Raw genomic sequence first — 15,590 nt, forward strand, 5'->3', positions numbered from 1 at the left:
CCCCCACCACCACCACTACCACACTCCCCCACCACCACCACTACCACACTCCCCCACCACCACCACTACCACACTCCCCCACCACCACCACTACCACACTCCCCCACCACCCCCACCACTACCACACTCCCCCACCACCACCACCACTACCACACTCCCTCACCACCACCACCACTACCACACTCCCCCACCACCACCACCACTACCACACTCCCCCACCACCACCTCTACCACACTTCCCAACCACCACCTCTACCACACTTCCCAACCACCACCTCTACCACACTTTCCCACCACCACCTCTACCACACTCCCCCACCACCACCACTACCACACTCCCCCACCACCACCACTACCACACTCCCCCACCACCACCACCACTACCACACCCCCCCACCACCACCACCACTACCACACTCCCCCACCACCACCACCACTACCACACTCCCCCACCACCACCACCACTACCACACTCCCCCACCACCACCTCTACCACACTTCCCAACCACCACCTCTACCACGCTTTCCCACCACCACCTCTACCACACTCCCCCACCACCACCACTACCACACTCCCCCACCACCACCACTACCACACTCCCCCACCACCACCACTACCACACTCCCCCCCCCACCACCACCACCACACTCCCCCACCACCACCACTACCACACTCCCGCCCCCCACCACCACCACCACACTCCCCCACCACCACCACACTCCCCCACCACCACCACTACCACACTCCCCCACCACCACCACTACCACACTCCCCCACCACCACCACCACCACACTCCCCCACCACCACCACCACCACCACACTCCCCCACCACCACCACTACCACACTCCCCCACTACCACCACCACCACCACACTCCCCCACCACCACCACACTCCCCCACCACCACCACTACCACACTCCCCCACCACCACCACTACCACACTCCCCCACCACCACCACTACCACACTCCCCCACCACCACCACTACCACACTCCCCCACCACCACCACACTCCCCCACCACCACCACTACCACACTCCCCCACCACCACCACTACCACACTCCCCCACCACCACCACTACCACACTCCCCCACCATCACCACCACCACACTCCCCCACCACCACCACCACTACCACACTCCCCCACCACCACCACCACCACCACACTCCCCCACCACCACCACCACTACCACCACCACACACCACCAATCCCGAGAGTCACAGTGCCTGACACCTGCCCGAGTGCCACTGAGTGCCACTTGAGGTGGGAAGCAATTAGTGAGTGTGAGGGAAAGGTTGGTGGAAAATAACAGCCAGGCCTTTGATGCGGCGGTGCCTGTTACAGGTTGGACCACTGTCATATGTCACTCTCTCAGTACTCCGCTGTCATATGTCACTCTCTCAGTACTCCGCTGTCATGTGACACTCTCTCAGTACTCCGCTGTCATGTGACACTCTCTCAGTACTCCGCTGTCATGTGACACTCTCTCAGTACTCCGCTGTCATGTGACACTCTCTCAGTACTCCGCTGTCATATGTCACTCTATCAGTACTCCGCTGTCATGTGACACTCTCTCAGAACTCCGCTGTCATGTGACACTCTCTCAGTACTCCGCTGTCATATGTCACTCTCTCAGTACTCCGCTGTCATGTGACACTCTCTCAGTACTCCGCTGTCATGTGACACTCTCTCAGTACTCCGCTGTCATGTGACACTCTCTCAGTACTCCGCTGTCATGTGACACTCTCTCAGAACTCCGCTGTCATGTGACACTCTCTCAGTACTCCGCTGTCATGTGACACTCTCTCAGAGCTCCGCTGTCATGTGACACTCTCTCAGTACTCCGCTGTCATATGTCACTCTCTCAGTACTCCGCTGTCATATGTCACTCTCTCAGTACTCCGCTGTCATGTGACACTCTCTCAGTACTCCGCTGTCATGTGACACTCTCTCAGTACTCCGCTGTCATGTGACACTCTCTCAGTACTCCGCTGTCATGTGACACTCTCTCAGAACTCCGCTGTCATGTGACACTCTCTCAGTACTCCGCTGTCATGTGACACTCTCTCAGAACTCCGCTGTCATGTGACACTCTCTCAGTACTCCGCTGTCATATGTCACTCTCTCAGTACTCCACTGTCATGTGACACTCTCTCAGTACTCCACTGTTATGTGACACTCAGCACTCCGCTGTCATATGACACTCTCTCAGTACTCCGCTGTCATATGACACTCTCTCAGTACTCCACTGTTATGTGACACTCAGTACTCCGCTGTCATATGACACTCTCTCAGTACTCCGCTGTCATATGACACTCTCTCAGTACTCCGCTGTCATGTGACACTCACTCAGTACTCCGCTGTCATGTGACACTCTCAGTACTCCGCTGTCATGTGACACTCTCTCAGTACTCCGCTGTCATATGACACTCTCTCAGTACTCCGCTTTTATGTGACACTCTCTCAGTACTCCGCTGTCATATGACACTCTCTCAGTACTCCGCTGTCATGTGACACTCTCAGTACTCCGCTGTCATATGACACTCTCTCAGTACTCCGCTGTCATATGACACTCTCTCAGAACTCCGCTGTTATGTGACACTCTCTCAGTACTCCGCTGTCATGTGACACTCTCTCAGTACTCCGCTGTCATATGACACTCTCTCAGTACTCCGCTGTCATATGACACTCTCTCAGTACTCCGCTGTCATATGACACTCTCTCAGTACTCCGCTGTCATGTGACACTCTCTCAGTACTCCGCTGTCATGTGACACTCTCTCAGTACTCCGCTGTCAAATGACACACTCTCAGTACTCCGCTGTCATGTGACACTCTCTCAGTACTCCGCTGTCATGTGACACTCTCTCAGTACTCCGCTGTCATATGACACTCTCTCAGAACTCCGCTGTTATGTGACACTCTCTCAGTACTCCGCTGTTATGTGACACTCAGTACTCCGCTGTCATATGACACTCTCTCAGTACTCCGCTGTCATATGACACTCTCTCAGTACTCCGCTGTCATATGACACTCTCTCAGTACTCCGCTGTTATGTGACACTGAGTACTTCGCTGTCATATGACACTCTCTCAGTACTGCGCTGTCATGTGACACTCAGTACTCCGCTGTCATATGACACTCTCTCAGTACTTCGCTGTCATATGACACTCTCTCAGTACTCCGCTGTCATGTGACACTCTCTCAGTACTCCACTGTCATATGACACTCTGAGTACTCCGCTGTCATGTGACACTCTCTCAGTACTCCGCTGTCATGTGACACTCTCTCAGTACTCCGCTGTCATGTGACACTCTCTCAGTACTCCGCTGTCATATGACACTCAGTACTCCGCTGTCATGTGACACTCTCTCAGTACTCCGCTGTCATGTGACACTCTCAGTACTCCGCTGTCATGTGACACTCTCTCAGTACTCCGCTGTGATATGACACTCTCTCAGTACTCCGTTGTTATGTGACACTCTCTCAGTACTCCGCTGTCATATGACACTCTCTCAGTACTCCGCTGTCATGTGACACTCTCTCAGTACTCCGCTGTCATATGTCACTCTCTCAGTACTCCGCTATCATGTGACACTCTCTCAGTACTCCGCTGTCATGTGACACTCTCTCAGTACTCCGCTGTCATGTGACACTCTCTCAGTACTCCGCTGTCATGTGACACTCTCACAGTACTCCGCTGTCATGTGACACTCTCTCAGTACTCCGCTGTCATGTGACACTCTCTCAGAACTCCGCTGTCATGTGACACTCTCTCAGTACTCCGCTGTCATGTGACACTCTCTCAGAACTCCGCTGTCATGTGACACTCTCTCAGTACTCCGCTGTCATATGTCACTCTCTCAGTACTCCGCTGTCATATGTCACTCTCTCAGTACTCCGCTGTAATGTGACACTCTCTCAGTACTCCGCTGTCATGTGACACTCTCTCAGTACTCCGCTGTCATGTCACACTCTCTCAGTACTCCGCTGTCATGTGACACTCTCTCAGAACTCCGCTGTCATGTGACACTCTCTCAGTACTCCACTGTCATGTGACACTCTCTCAGAACTCCGCTGTCATATGACACTCTCTCAGTACTCCGCTGTCATATGACACTCTCTCAGTACTCCACTGTTATGTGACACTCAGTACTCCGCTGTCATATGACACTCTCTCAGTACTCCGCTGTCATATGACACTCTCTCAGTACTCCGCTGTCATGTGACACTCACTCAGTACTCCGCTGTCATGTGACACTCTCAGTACTCCGCTGTCATGTGACACTCTCTCAGTACTCCACTGTCATATGACACTCTCTCAGTACTCCGCTGTTATGTGACACTCTCTCAGTACTCCGCTGTCATATGACACTCTCTCAGTACTCCGCTGTCATGTGACACTCTCTCAGTACTCCGCTGTCATATGACACTCTCTCAGTACTCCGCTGTCATATGACACTCTCTCAGAACTCCGCTGTTATGTGACACTCTCTCAGTACTCCAGTGTCATGTGACACTCTCTCAGTACTCCGCTGTCATATGACACTCTCTCAGTACTCCGCTGTCATATGACACTCTCTCAGTACTCCGCTGTCATATGACACTCTCTCAGTACTCCGCTGTCATGTGACACTCTTTCAGTACTCCGCTGTCATGTGACACTCTCTCAGTACTCCGCTGTCATATGACACACTCTCAGTACTCCACTGTCATGTGACACTCTCTCAGTACTCCGCTGTCATGTGACACTCTCTCAGTACTCCGCTGTCATATGACACTCTCTCAGTACTCCGCTGTCATGTGACACTCTCTCAGTACTCCGCTGTCATGTGACACTCTCTCAGTACTCCGCTGTTATGTGACACTGAGTACTTCGCTGTCATATGACACTCTCTCAGTACTGCGCTGTCATGTGACACTCAGTACTCCGCTGTCATATGACAGTCTCTCAGTACTTCGCTGTCATATGACACTCTCTCAGTACTGCGCTGTCATGTGACACTCAGTACTCCGCTGTCATATGACACTCTCTCAGTACTCCGCAGTCATATGACACTCTCTCAGTACTCCGCTGTCATATGACACTCTCTCAGTACTCCGCTGTTATGTGTGACGATAATCTCCTTCAAGAGATTGAGCCTGCTCTTCCCTCCACAATTACGTCGTTGTGGTTATATAAAACTACTATGGAAGAAAGGTCCAACAACGACAACAACACCAGCAAGGCTTGCCAGAGCGCAAAACGTTGCAGCCAGAGACACCTGTTCAGACTCAAACTGCCAAACTACTCGTTGATCGCTACCGGCCCCGCTGATTGGTCGCCGGTCTGGCTGCACCTGCACTCGCCCCCCCATACTACTTGATGTCTGGGGTCGCCACGACCTCAGACCTCAGAATGTTCAGTGCTTTCGTGGTTATCACTCCTCCCAGCTAGACGTTAGCGTGTACTGAGAGAGGTGATAGGTTAAAGCCAATATTCCAGCACCTCCCATTATTTTGTGTTGCACTTCTTGTTATTTTATCTTAACGTAACTTTTCATTGTGTCATTTAAGTATTCTTATTATTTTGATTGATTGATTTTATTATAAGAATTTGTTTGTGCATTTTATTCATGTTTTATTTCTTTAACGTAATTAAAATTTCATTGTTAAAGTTTACTTGTGTTTTGTGTGTCTTCTCCTTACCTTACCACAGACGAAGTTCCAGTTTTTCTATTTTTTTTTATAACTATGTGACGAGGCCATACCCCTAGCCTTAAACAGCCGAACACCAACGCGTTACCGTCACATATGTGACACTCAGTACTTCGCTGTCATATGACACTCTATCAGTACTGCGCTGTCATGTGACACTCAGTACTCCGCTGTCATATGACACTCTCTCAGTACTTCGCTGTCATATGACACTCTCTCAGTACTCCGCTGTCATGTGACACTCTCTCAGTACTTCGCTGTCATATGACACTCTCTCAGTACTCCGCTGTCATGTGACACTCTCTCAGTACTCCACTGTCATATGACACTCGCTCAGTACTCCGCTGTCATGTGACACTCTCTCAGTACTCCGCTGTCATGTGACACTCTCTCAGTACTCCGCTGTCATGTGACACTCTCTCAGTTCTCCGCTGTCATATGACACTCAGTACTCCGCTGTCATATGACACTCTCTCAGTACTTCGCTGTCATATGACATTCTCTCAGTACTCCGCTGTCATGTGACACTCTCTCAGTACTCCGCTGTCATATGACACTCAGTACTCCGCTGTCATATGACACTCTCTCAGTACTTCGCTGTCATATGACACTCTCTTAGTACTTCGCTGTCATATGACACTCTCTCAGTACTCCGCTGTCATGTGACACTCTCTCAGTACTCCACTGTCATATGACACTCTCTCAGTACTCCGCTGCCATATGACACTCGCTCAGTACTCCATTGTCATATGACACTCGCTCAGTTCTCCACTGTCATATGACACTCGCTCAGTTCTCCACTGTCATATGACACTCGCTCAGTACTCCACTGTCATATGACACTCGCTCAGTACTCCATTGTCATATGACACTCGCTCAGTTCTCCACTGTCATATGACACTCGCTTAGTACTCCACTGTCATATGACACTCGCTCAGTACTCCACTGTCATATGACACTCGCTCAGTACTCCACTGTCATATGACACTCGCTCAGTACTCCATTGTCATATGACACTTGCTCAGTACTCCACTGTCATATGACACTCGCTCAGTACTCCATTGTCATATGACACTCGCTCAGTACTCCACTATCATATGACACTCGCTCAGTACTCCATTGTCATATGACACTCGCTCAGTACTCCACTATAATATGACACTCGCTCAGTACTCCACTATCATATGACACTCGCTCAGTACTCCACTGTCATATGATACTCGCTCAGTACTCTGCTGTCATATGACACTCGCTCAGTACTCCACTGTCATATGACACTCGCTCAGTACTCCATTGTCATATGACACTCGCTCAGTACTCCACTATCATATGACACTCGCTCAGTACTCCACTATCATATGACACTCGCTCAGTACTCCACTGTCATATGACACTCGCTCAGTACTATGCTGTCATATGAAACTCACTAAGCTCCACAATCTTGACACTGGTTCAAAAACCCCAGTCATTTGAAACTCGCTAAGCGCACTTTGACACATCTAAAACCATTTTGACACAACTAAAACATCACGTTCATCTGACACTCGCTAAACCTCAAAATGTTGCTATTGGACAGTGATAATGGGAAGATATAAGTACATCAGTAGGAAACGTCTATCTTACCGCCTAGATAACTAAATCAGGCATGTGGATTCCCAAGAGTTTATCACCATAGTTAATTATAATTACCAATGGTAATTAATGCAATGAGACAGACATTACAGCCAAATTAGCGTGCAACAAAGATGAAGTTGAATTAGATCTAGGTATCCCCATCTCTGCTGTGAACTGTATTGGTCCAAACATTCAGGTCTGATAGGAAAGAACTTACTGACTCCTAACGACGTGAAAGTACTAGTATAAAAATCTATGATTTGTTCAGATCTGAAACCTACATCTATGGGCAGCACAAAACGTGGACCAGACTATGCGACACAGTGGTTGCAAGGATCAGATTGGATTACCGTTACCTGTGGCAGGTGGCTGCAGGTGACGGATCTCCCAATCCTGAGCACTCCAGGTGCAAACTCTGTGAGCAGGAACTACGGCATGATCACTACGACACTACATCACCCCTGCTGAACCCCCGCAAGCACAACTAGGTGAATACAACTAGGAGAATACACACACACACACACACACACACACACACACACACACATTACGGTGAGTCACACCCACCCGCGACGGTGAGTCACACTCATCCGCCACGGTGAGTCACACTCATCCGCCACGGTGAGTCACACCCACCCGCGACGGTGAGTCACACTCATCCGCCACGGTGAGTCACACTCATCCGCCACGGTGAGTCACACTCATCCGCCACGGCGAGTCACACTCATCCGCCACGGCGAGTCACACTCATCCGCCACGGCGAGTCACACTCATCCGCCACGGCGAGTCACACTCATCCGCCACGGTGAGTCACACTCATCCGCCACGGCGAGTCACACTTATCCGCCACGGCGAGTCACACTCATCCGCCACGGTGAGTCACACTCATCCGCCACGGTGAGTCACACTCATCCGCCACGGCGAGTCACACTCATCCGCCACGGTGAGTCACACTCACCCACCACGGTGAGTCACACCCCCTTACTCACCCCTAGGACTCACCCCCCACCCCCCCTGCCACACACACCATTCACCCAGACGCCAAACACCTTTCCCACACACGGGGGGACGTCCACGGTCTGGATTCCTAATATATTCTTAATAAATGAGCCAAATAATGGCACCTTTCCAAATGTCTGGTCCAGAGATAACTTTTCCATGGCAATATTGCGCTCTGTGCAGTCTTGCAGGCAGACGAGAGGCTGCCATTGGTCCTTGTCGGGTTCCTGGTGCCAGCGGCCACCCTCAACAAACAGATAGATTATGAATAGTCCAAGACACACAATTAACATCCACCAAATCACCCGAAATACAAAACTAATTGATGTACTTAATCCGGCAACGAGTTTTTGCCTGAAAGTTGTTTTATAACTGGGATGGTCACTTACATCCCCAGAATACGATTCCAGAGATAATCCGAAATTATCTTCCGTTTCACTGACAACTGCTAACTCCTCGCCAAAAGTTTTACCACTCCTCAACTTCATGTTTGTTGGCGGCTGTTTGGCGCAAACAATAATTCCTTTAGTTCACCGGCATCTCACCTCTGTTGTATATCCAACATTGGCATTAATATAGTCAGGTTGGAACCACTGGCGATAAGTCATACTGGTCTTCGTAGTCACAAGTTGTAAATTGGTGTTGCTGCCAGTGTTATAAATCAGTGTGACACAACAGGCGGCTGGATCACGAGTGGTGGGGCATGATGCTAATGTCATTACCACATCCATCGACAAATACACGGTCGCCGCTTCCGTTTTCTATTATCCAATAATAAGTCTGATAAATTTTTTACAAGTATTTGTGTGGAGTATTGCATATTTTTCGTTTGCATATTTTTCGTATATAATCGGATAAACATATAGCCTATCTGAACCTGTCATTCGTCCAACACAACTTTGTGTGTGGATTTTTGAGATAATATGAACTCTGAAAATTTCAAGAAATAAAGATATATCGAAACCGGCAGTAATAAAATAGTAGCAATTATTATTTTAAATAATAATGATAATAATAATAATAAGTTATAATATTATAATGTTTACAAATCATGACTCGGATCTTGAATGTGAGATCTTTTTGTCATGTTAATTCCAAAAATAAAAATTTTCAAACTAGTTTTCAAGAAAGTCGTTCTGTGATGGGTCTCAAGAATTGTGCTGTGATAACGTGTGTGTAGTAGGCTGCCCCACACATCTCTGAGCCCCCTATACATCTTTGTGAGCGCCCACACATCTCTGTGAGCCCCTACATATCTGTGAGCCCCCTACACATCTCTGTGAGCCCCCCCACACATCTCTGTGAGCCCCTACATATCTCTGTGAGCCCCCTACATATCTCTGTGAGCCCCTACATATCCCTGTGAGCCCCCTACACATCTCTGTGAGCCTCCCACACATCTCTGTGAGCCCCCCCCCCACACATCTCTGTGAGCCCCATACACATCTGTGATCCCCCACACATCTGTGTGAGCCCCCACACCTGCAGAAGCGTTTCCACTTCTGTCTTGAAGATATATTTGTTGCAAAGTTGGAACTATTTGCACACTCATCTCGCACACTCTTAAGTTGCTATCAAGTCAACACTAAACCTCATCCCAGCCCTTGGAATACTACCCTCGTTCTCACCCCTTGCAATAATAACCCCATTGCAACCTTCTGCAATCCTAATTCTCATCGTTTGCAACTCTAAGCACATTGCAACACTACCAAACACCACTGCCATTTATCGCTATCAAAGGACCTAGCTGGGAGAGACTTCTGATGCTGGGCTCTGTCTTTTAAGAGGTTTACAGGTCAAAGGAACATTACACAGGACCTGGTGATGCTCCTGGTCAATGTTGATAAACTCAGTTTACAACGCCAAGTTCTTGTTGACAATTAGAACATTAAACTCTCTCTCTGAATTAGTTGAGATATCTATTTATTTTTATGAAGTGCGTATCGAGGATCTCGGTGACACTTAAATATCAACGATTTTACCTATTTAATCATTTGCCAACGTGTGTGTGTACCCGGTAGTGCCCGGGTCAAGACCCAAACGGGGACAAAGGAGTAGAGTCCTACCCACCTATGACACTCCCCTAACCCCCAAAGGTCATCTTGCAAAGTATAATGAAGATTCAAAGCCGTCTGTCGCCAAGTATCTGGTCCTCCAACCTTGAAGTGACAAAGGGGCTGAACAGACAGACAATTAAGATACCCTGGGTGCTGGTAGTCCTTTTCCTATAACATCATCTCCAGCTGGACTCTCCTATAAACTGTGGTAATGGATAGAACTGTACTCGGGCACTCGTAATAAAATAAAGCGTAAACTATTGGATTAAATCGAATCCAGCTGCCATGGATATGTGTTGGTGTGTTGATTTAGGGGCGACATGGATGTCTGTGTGTTTACATTTAATGGAGCTTCCTGGTCGGTACCACTCTAAATATTGAAACACCGATCTCTGTTAAAGTTTAAGGGTAAACTCTTTCAAGATTTTTCGTCGCTGAACCGGGTCTCACCTGGTTTACCTCTTCATTTTGGCCAGTCGGAGCGAGGTTGTAAACCTGACTCGAGGGGTTAGAGGTTAATAAGCCGGTAGTGACCGCCGTTGTTACGGCCACGGTGAAGATATTGATCAATAATGCAATCTATCGACCTCCCCCACGCACCGTATTGTCCCGTCACGCGTTTTCTTTTGACTGAGAATGGGAAACTTTTGTACGTGACATTTTTTGGTTATGTTAAGTCTCTAGTTAGTCCTCTCTTCCCCTACTCACCCTCCCCTCCCTTCCTATTTCCTCCCCTCCCCTCCTATCCCTTCCTTTCTTTCTCCCCTACCTTCTCGAGCCCTTATCTCCCCTCCCCACAACCACACCTCCCTGCCTATCGAACCATCACCTGTCGTCTATGTCGCTCCATCACATTCCCTCCCTCTTGCTCCCTCGGTCTCTTCCTTCCCCTTCCTTCCCTCTCACATCTTTACCCGCGTTTTCCCCTTTTCGTCTCTTCTTTTTGCCTTCTCAGCCTCTTCCTATTCCAATATTTCATTACTTACGGTAAAATGATACTTTGAATAACGCAATTTATCATCCAATAATGGTTGTATCTATAGCCGCTGTGGATGGTAGTACCTTTAACCACTGTGGATGGTAGTACCTTTAACCACTGTGGATGGTAGTACCTTTAACCACTGTGGATGGAAGTACCTTTAACCACTGTGGATGGTAGTACCTTTAACCACTGTGGATGGTAGTACCTTTAACCACTGTGGATGGAAGTACCTTTAACCACTGTGGATGGTAGTACCTTTAACCACTGTGGATGGAAGTACCTTTAACCACTGTGGATGGTAGTACCTTTAACCACTGTGGATGGTAGTACCTTTAACCACTGTGGATGGTAGTACCTTTAGCCACTGTGGATGGTAGTACCTTTAGCCACTGTGGATGGTAGTACCTTTAGCCACTGTGGATGGTAGTACCTTTAGCCACTGTGGATGGAAGTACCTTTAACCACTGTGGATGGTAGTACCTTTAACCACTGTGGATGGTAGTACCTTTAACCACTGTGGATGGTAGTACCTTTAACCACTGTGGATGGTAGTACCTTTAACCACTGTGGATGGAAGTACCTTTAACCACTGTGGATGGTAGTACCTTTAACCACTGTGGATGGAAGTACCTTTAACCACTGTGGATGGTAGTACCTCTAACCACTGTGGATGGTAGTACCTTTAACCACTGTGGATGGTAGTACCTCTAACCACTGTGGATGGTAGTACCTCTAACCACTGTGGATGGTAGTACCTCTAACCACTGTGGATGGTAGTACCTCTAACCACTGTGGATGGTAGTACCTCTAACCACTGTGGATGGTAGTACCTCTAACCACTGTGGATGATAGTACCTCTAACCACTGTGGATGGTAGTACCTCTAACCACTGTGGATGGTAGTACCTCTAACCACTATGGATGGTAGTACCTCTAACCACTATGGATGGTAGTTAAAAAATCTGAAGATTTATGCTCTAAAAAGTTCACAATTCTGTACCGTTCATTTGTGTACAATTTCAGAGAAAGAAAAGGAGTACATATTTAGACCTAGGAGTACATATTTAGACCTATGAGTACATATTTAGTCCTAGGACAAGTCCAGTGAGTTTTTTGTTTTTTCACGTTTTCCCTTTCGAGATCTGATAGTACAAAATTTGAATATTATATTTTAGTCCAAGAGTGCACTATAGGTACTGTGGAAGATGATTATGGTAGATAACAAGGAAATGATGATGATTTATAGAAGATAACAAGGACATGGTGATTTATGGTAGATAAAGAGGAAATGATGATGATTTATGGTAGATAACAAGGAAACGATGGTGATTTATGGTAGATAACAAGGAAACGATGGTGATTTATGGTAGATAACAAGGAAACGATGGTGATTTATGGTAGATAACAAGGAAACGATGGTGATTTATGGTAGATAACGAGGAAATAATGATGATTTATAGTAGATAACGAGGAAATGATGATTTATGGTAGATAACGAGGAAATGATGATGATTTATGGTAGATAACGAGGAAATGATGATGATTTATGGTAGATAACGAGGAAATGATGATGATTTATGGTAGATAACGAGGAAATGATGATGATTTATGGTAGATAACGAGGAAATAATGATAAAGATGGTAGATACCGAAGGAAGAAGAGATAGAGGTAATACTGATGTGTGTGTCAGTAGCAGCTGGGACCACGAGGTGTTCACAGGAGGGGAATACATTCCATGTTGTTGTCACAGGACTATTTGTGGGTAGGTTTGTATTGACCGTGTGCGCGTTGTGTGGAGGGCGTCATCACCTGTGCGCGTTGTGCGGAGGGCGTCATCACCTGTGCGCGTTGTGCAGAAGGCGTCATCACCTGTGCGCGTTGTATGGAGACTGGCGTATTGTGTCGATTTAATTAAACCTTTAAAGACAAGCGGTGGATGTGCGCGGTCCCTGTTGCTGTGGTACGCCGTGGTATGCCGTGGTACGCCGTGGTACGCCGTGGTATGCTGTGGTACGCCGTGGTATGCTGTGGTACGCCGTGGTATGCCGTGGTACGCCGTGGTATGCCGTGGTACGCCGTGGTATGCTGTGGTACGCCGTGGTATGCCGTGGTACGCCGTGGTACGCCGTGGTATGCTGTGGTACGCCGTGGTACGCCGTTGTATGCAGTGGTACGCCGTGGTATGCCGTGGTACGCCGTGGTATGCTGTGGTACGCCGTGGTACGCCGTGGTATGCCGTGGTACGCCGTGGTAAGCTGTGGTACGCCGTGGTATGCCGTGGTACGCCGTGGTATGCTGTGGTACGCCGTGGTATGCCGTGGTACGCCGTGGTATGCTGTGGTACGCCGTGGTATGCTGTGGTACGCCGTGGTATGCTGTGGTACGCCGTGGTATGCTGTGGTACGCCGTGGTATGCCGTGGTACGCCGTGGTACGCCGTGGTATGCCGTGGTACGCCGTGGTACGCCGTGGTATGCTGTGGTACGCCGTGGTACGCCGTGGTATGCTGTGGTACGCCGTGGTATGCCGTGGTACGCCGTGGTATGCCGTGGTATGCCGTGGCACGCCGTGGTACGCCGTGGTATGCTGTGGTACGCCGTGGTATGCCGTGGTACGCCGTGGTATGCTGTGGTACGTCGTGGTACGCCGTGGTATGCTGTGGTACGCCGTGGTATGCCGTGGTACGCCGTGGTATGCTGTGGTACGCCGTGGTACGCCGTGGTATGCTGTGGTACGCCGTGGTATGCCGTGGTACGCCGTGGTACGCCGTGGTATGCTGTGGTACGCCGGGGTATGCTGTGGTACGCCGTGGTATGCTGTGGTACGCCGTGGTATGCCGTGGTACGCCGTGGTATGCTGTGGTACGCCGTGGTACGCCGTGGTACGCCGTGGTATGCTGTGGTACGCCGTGGTATGCTGTGGTACGCCGTGGTATGCTGTGGTACGCCGTGGTATGCTGTGGTACGCCGTGGTACGCCGTGTTACGCCGTGGTATGCTGTGGTACGCCGTGGTATGCTGTGGTACGCCGTGGTATGCCGTGGTACGCCGTGGTATGCTGTGGTACGCCGTGGTATGCTGTGGTACGCCGTGGTATGCTGTGGTACGCCGTGGTATGCCGTGGTACGCCGTGGTATGCTGTGGTACGCCGTGATATGCCGTGGTACGCCGTGGTATGCTGTGGTACGCCGTGGTACGCCGTGGTATGCTGTGGTACGCCGTGGTATGCCGTGGTACGCCGTGGTATGCTGTGGTACGCCGTGGTATGCCGTGGTACGCCGTGGTATGCTGTGGTACGCCGTGGTACGCCGTGGTATGCTGTGGTACGCCGTGGTATGCCGTGGTACGCCGTGGTACGCCGTGGTATGCTGTGGTACGCCGTGGTATGCTGTGGTACGCCGTGGTTCGCCGTGGATCATTGTTCGCCACCGACGAGAGACCAGTCCTAGAGTATGCAGCCACATTGTGAAACCTACGACCTCAAATGGGAGTGTGGAGAGACTAGAGCTGGGCGTAGCGCGCGCGCGCACACACACACACACACACACACACACACACACACACACACACACACACACACACACACACACACACACACACACACACACACACACACACACACAAATCCTCACCACACAACGCACAAATTACTGCCAACTCCCTCACAGGATATTTCTACATCAACTCTACATACTACTTAAACCCCAATATACAGACGGGATTAAAAAATGTAATGGCTTAATCTCCCAGGTTTAGTGTGATGGTGAAGGGGGGGTAGGGGGTGGATGGTGCTGTGAGGAGTATGAGTGGGGCCGAATGTGAGAAGGAAGTGTAAGTTAGGTTGGGGGATTATGAGTATGTGAGTATAAGATGGGTAAGATCTTGGTTGTGAGAGTGCCAGTGTGAGGTGGATGCGGTTGGGGATTTGTATGTGTTAGATATGTGCTAGACTCGTGAATTCTCCTCTTTTCTCTTTATTTCTTCATCTCATCTCTCTCTTCCTCTCCTCTTCCTCTCTCCTAACCTCCCCCCCCCCACCATCGGCTCTTCTTTATGACCCCCACCCCTCCCCCCTCTATCCCATCCAACCCCTCCCCCATTCCACAATTAAGTTCTATCCCAATCTTCATTCTCAACATTCTAAACTCTCTTCCACCCCCCTGTCCCTTCTTCTCTCCTTCTCAACCCTCTTCCCCTACCTATTCGCCCCCTTCCTATCCGTCCCCTCCCTCCCCCTTGGC

General features: G+C 49.4%; 1 protein-coding gene across 1 annotated transcript; it reads right to left on the reverse strand.

Moving 5' to 3' along the window:
• Positions 1-13,271: 13,271 nt before the first annotated feature.
• LOC138365898 (mucin-12-like) lies at positions 13,272-14,768 on the reverse strand. The gene has a single exon (XM_069326608.1). It carries the CDS (start codon positions 14,766-14,768, stop codon positions 13,272-13,274), a length of 1,497 nt encoding a protein of 498 aa, XP_069182709.1.
• Positions 14,769-15,590: the final 822 nt, after the last annotated feature.

Source organism: Procambarus clarkii, chromosome 18, assembly GCF_040958095.1.
Source record: "Procambarus clarkii isolate CNS0578487 chromosome 18, FALCON_Pclarkii_2.0, whole genome shotgun sequence".
In the NCBI taxonomy this organism is placed as follows: domain Eukaryota; kingdom Metazoa; phylum Arthropoda; class Malacostraca; order Decapoda; family Cambaridae; genus Procambarus; species Procambarus clarkii.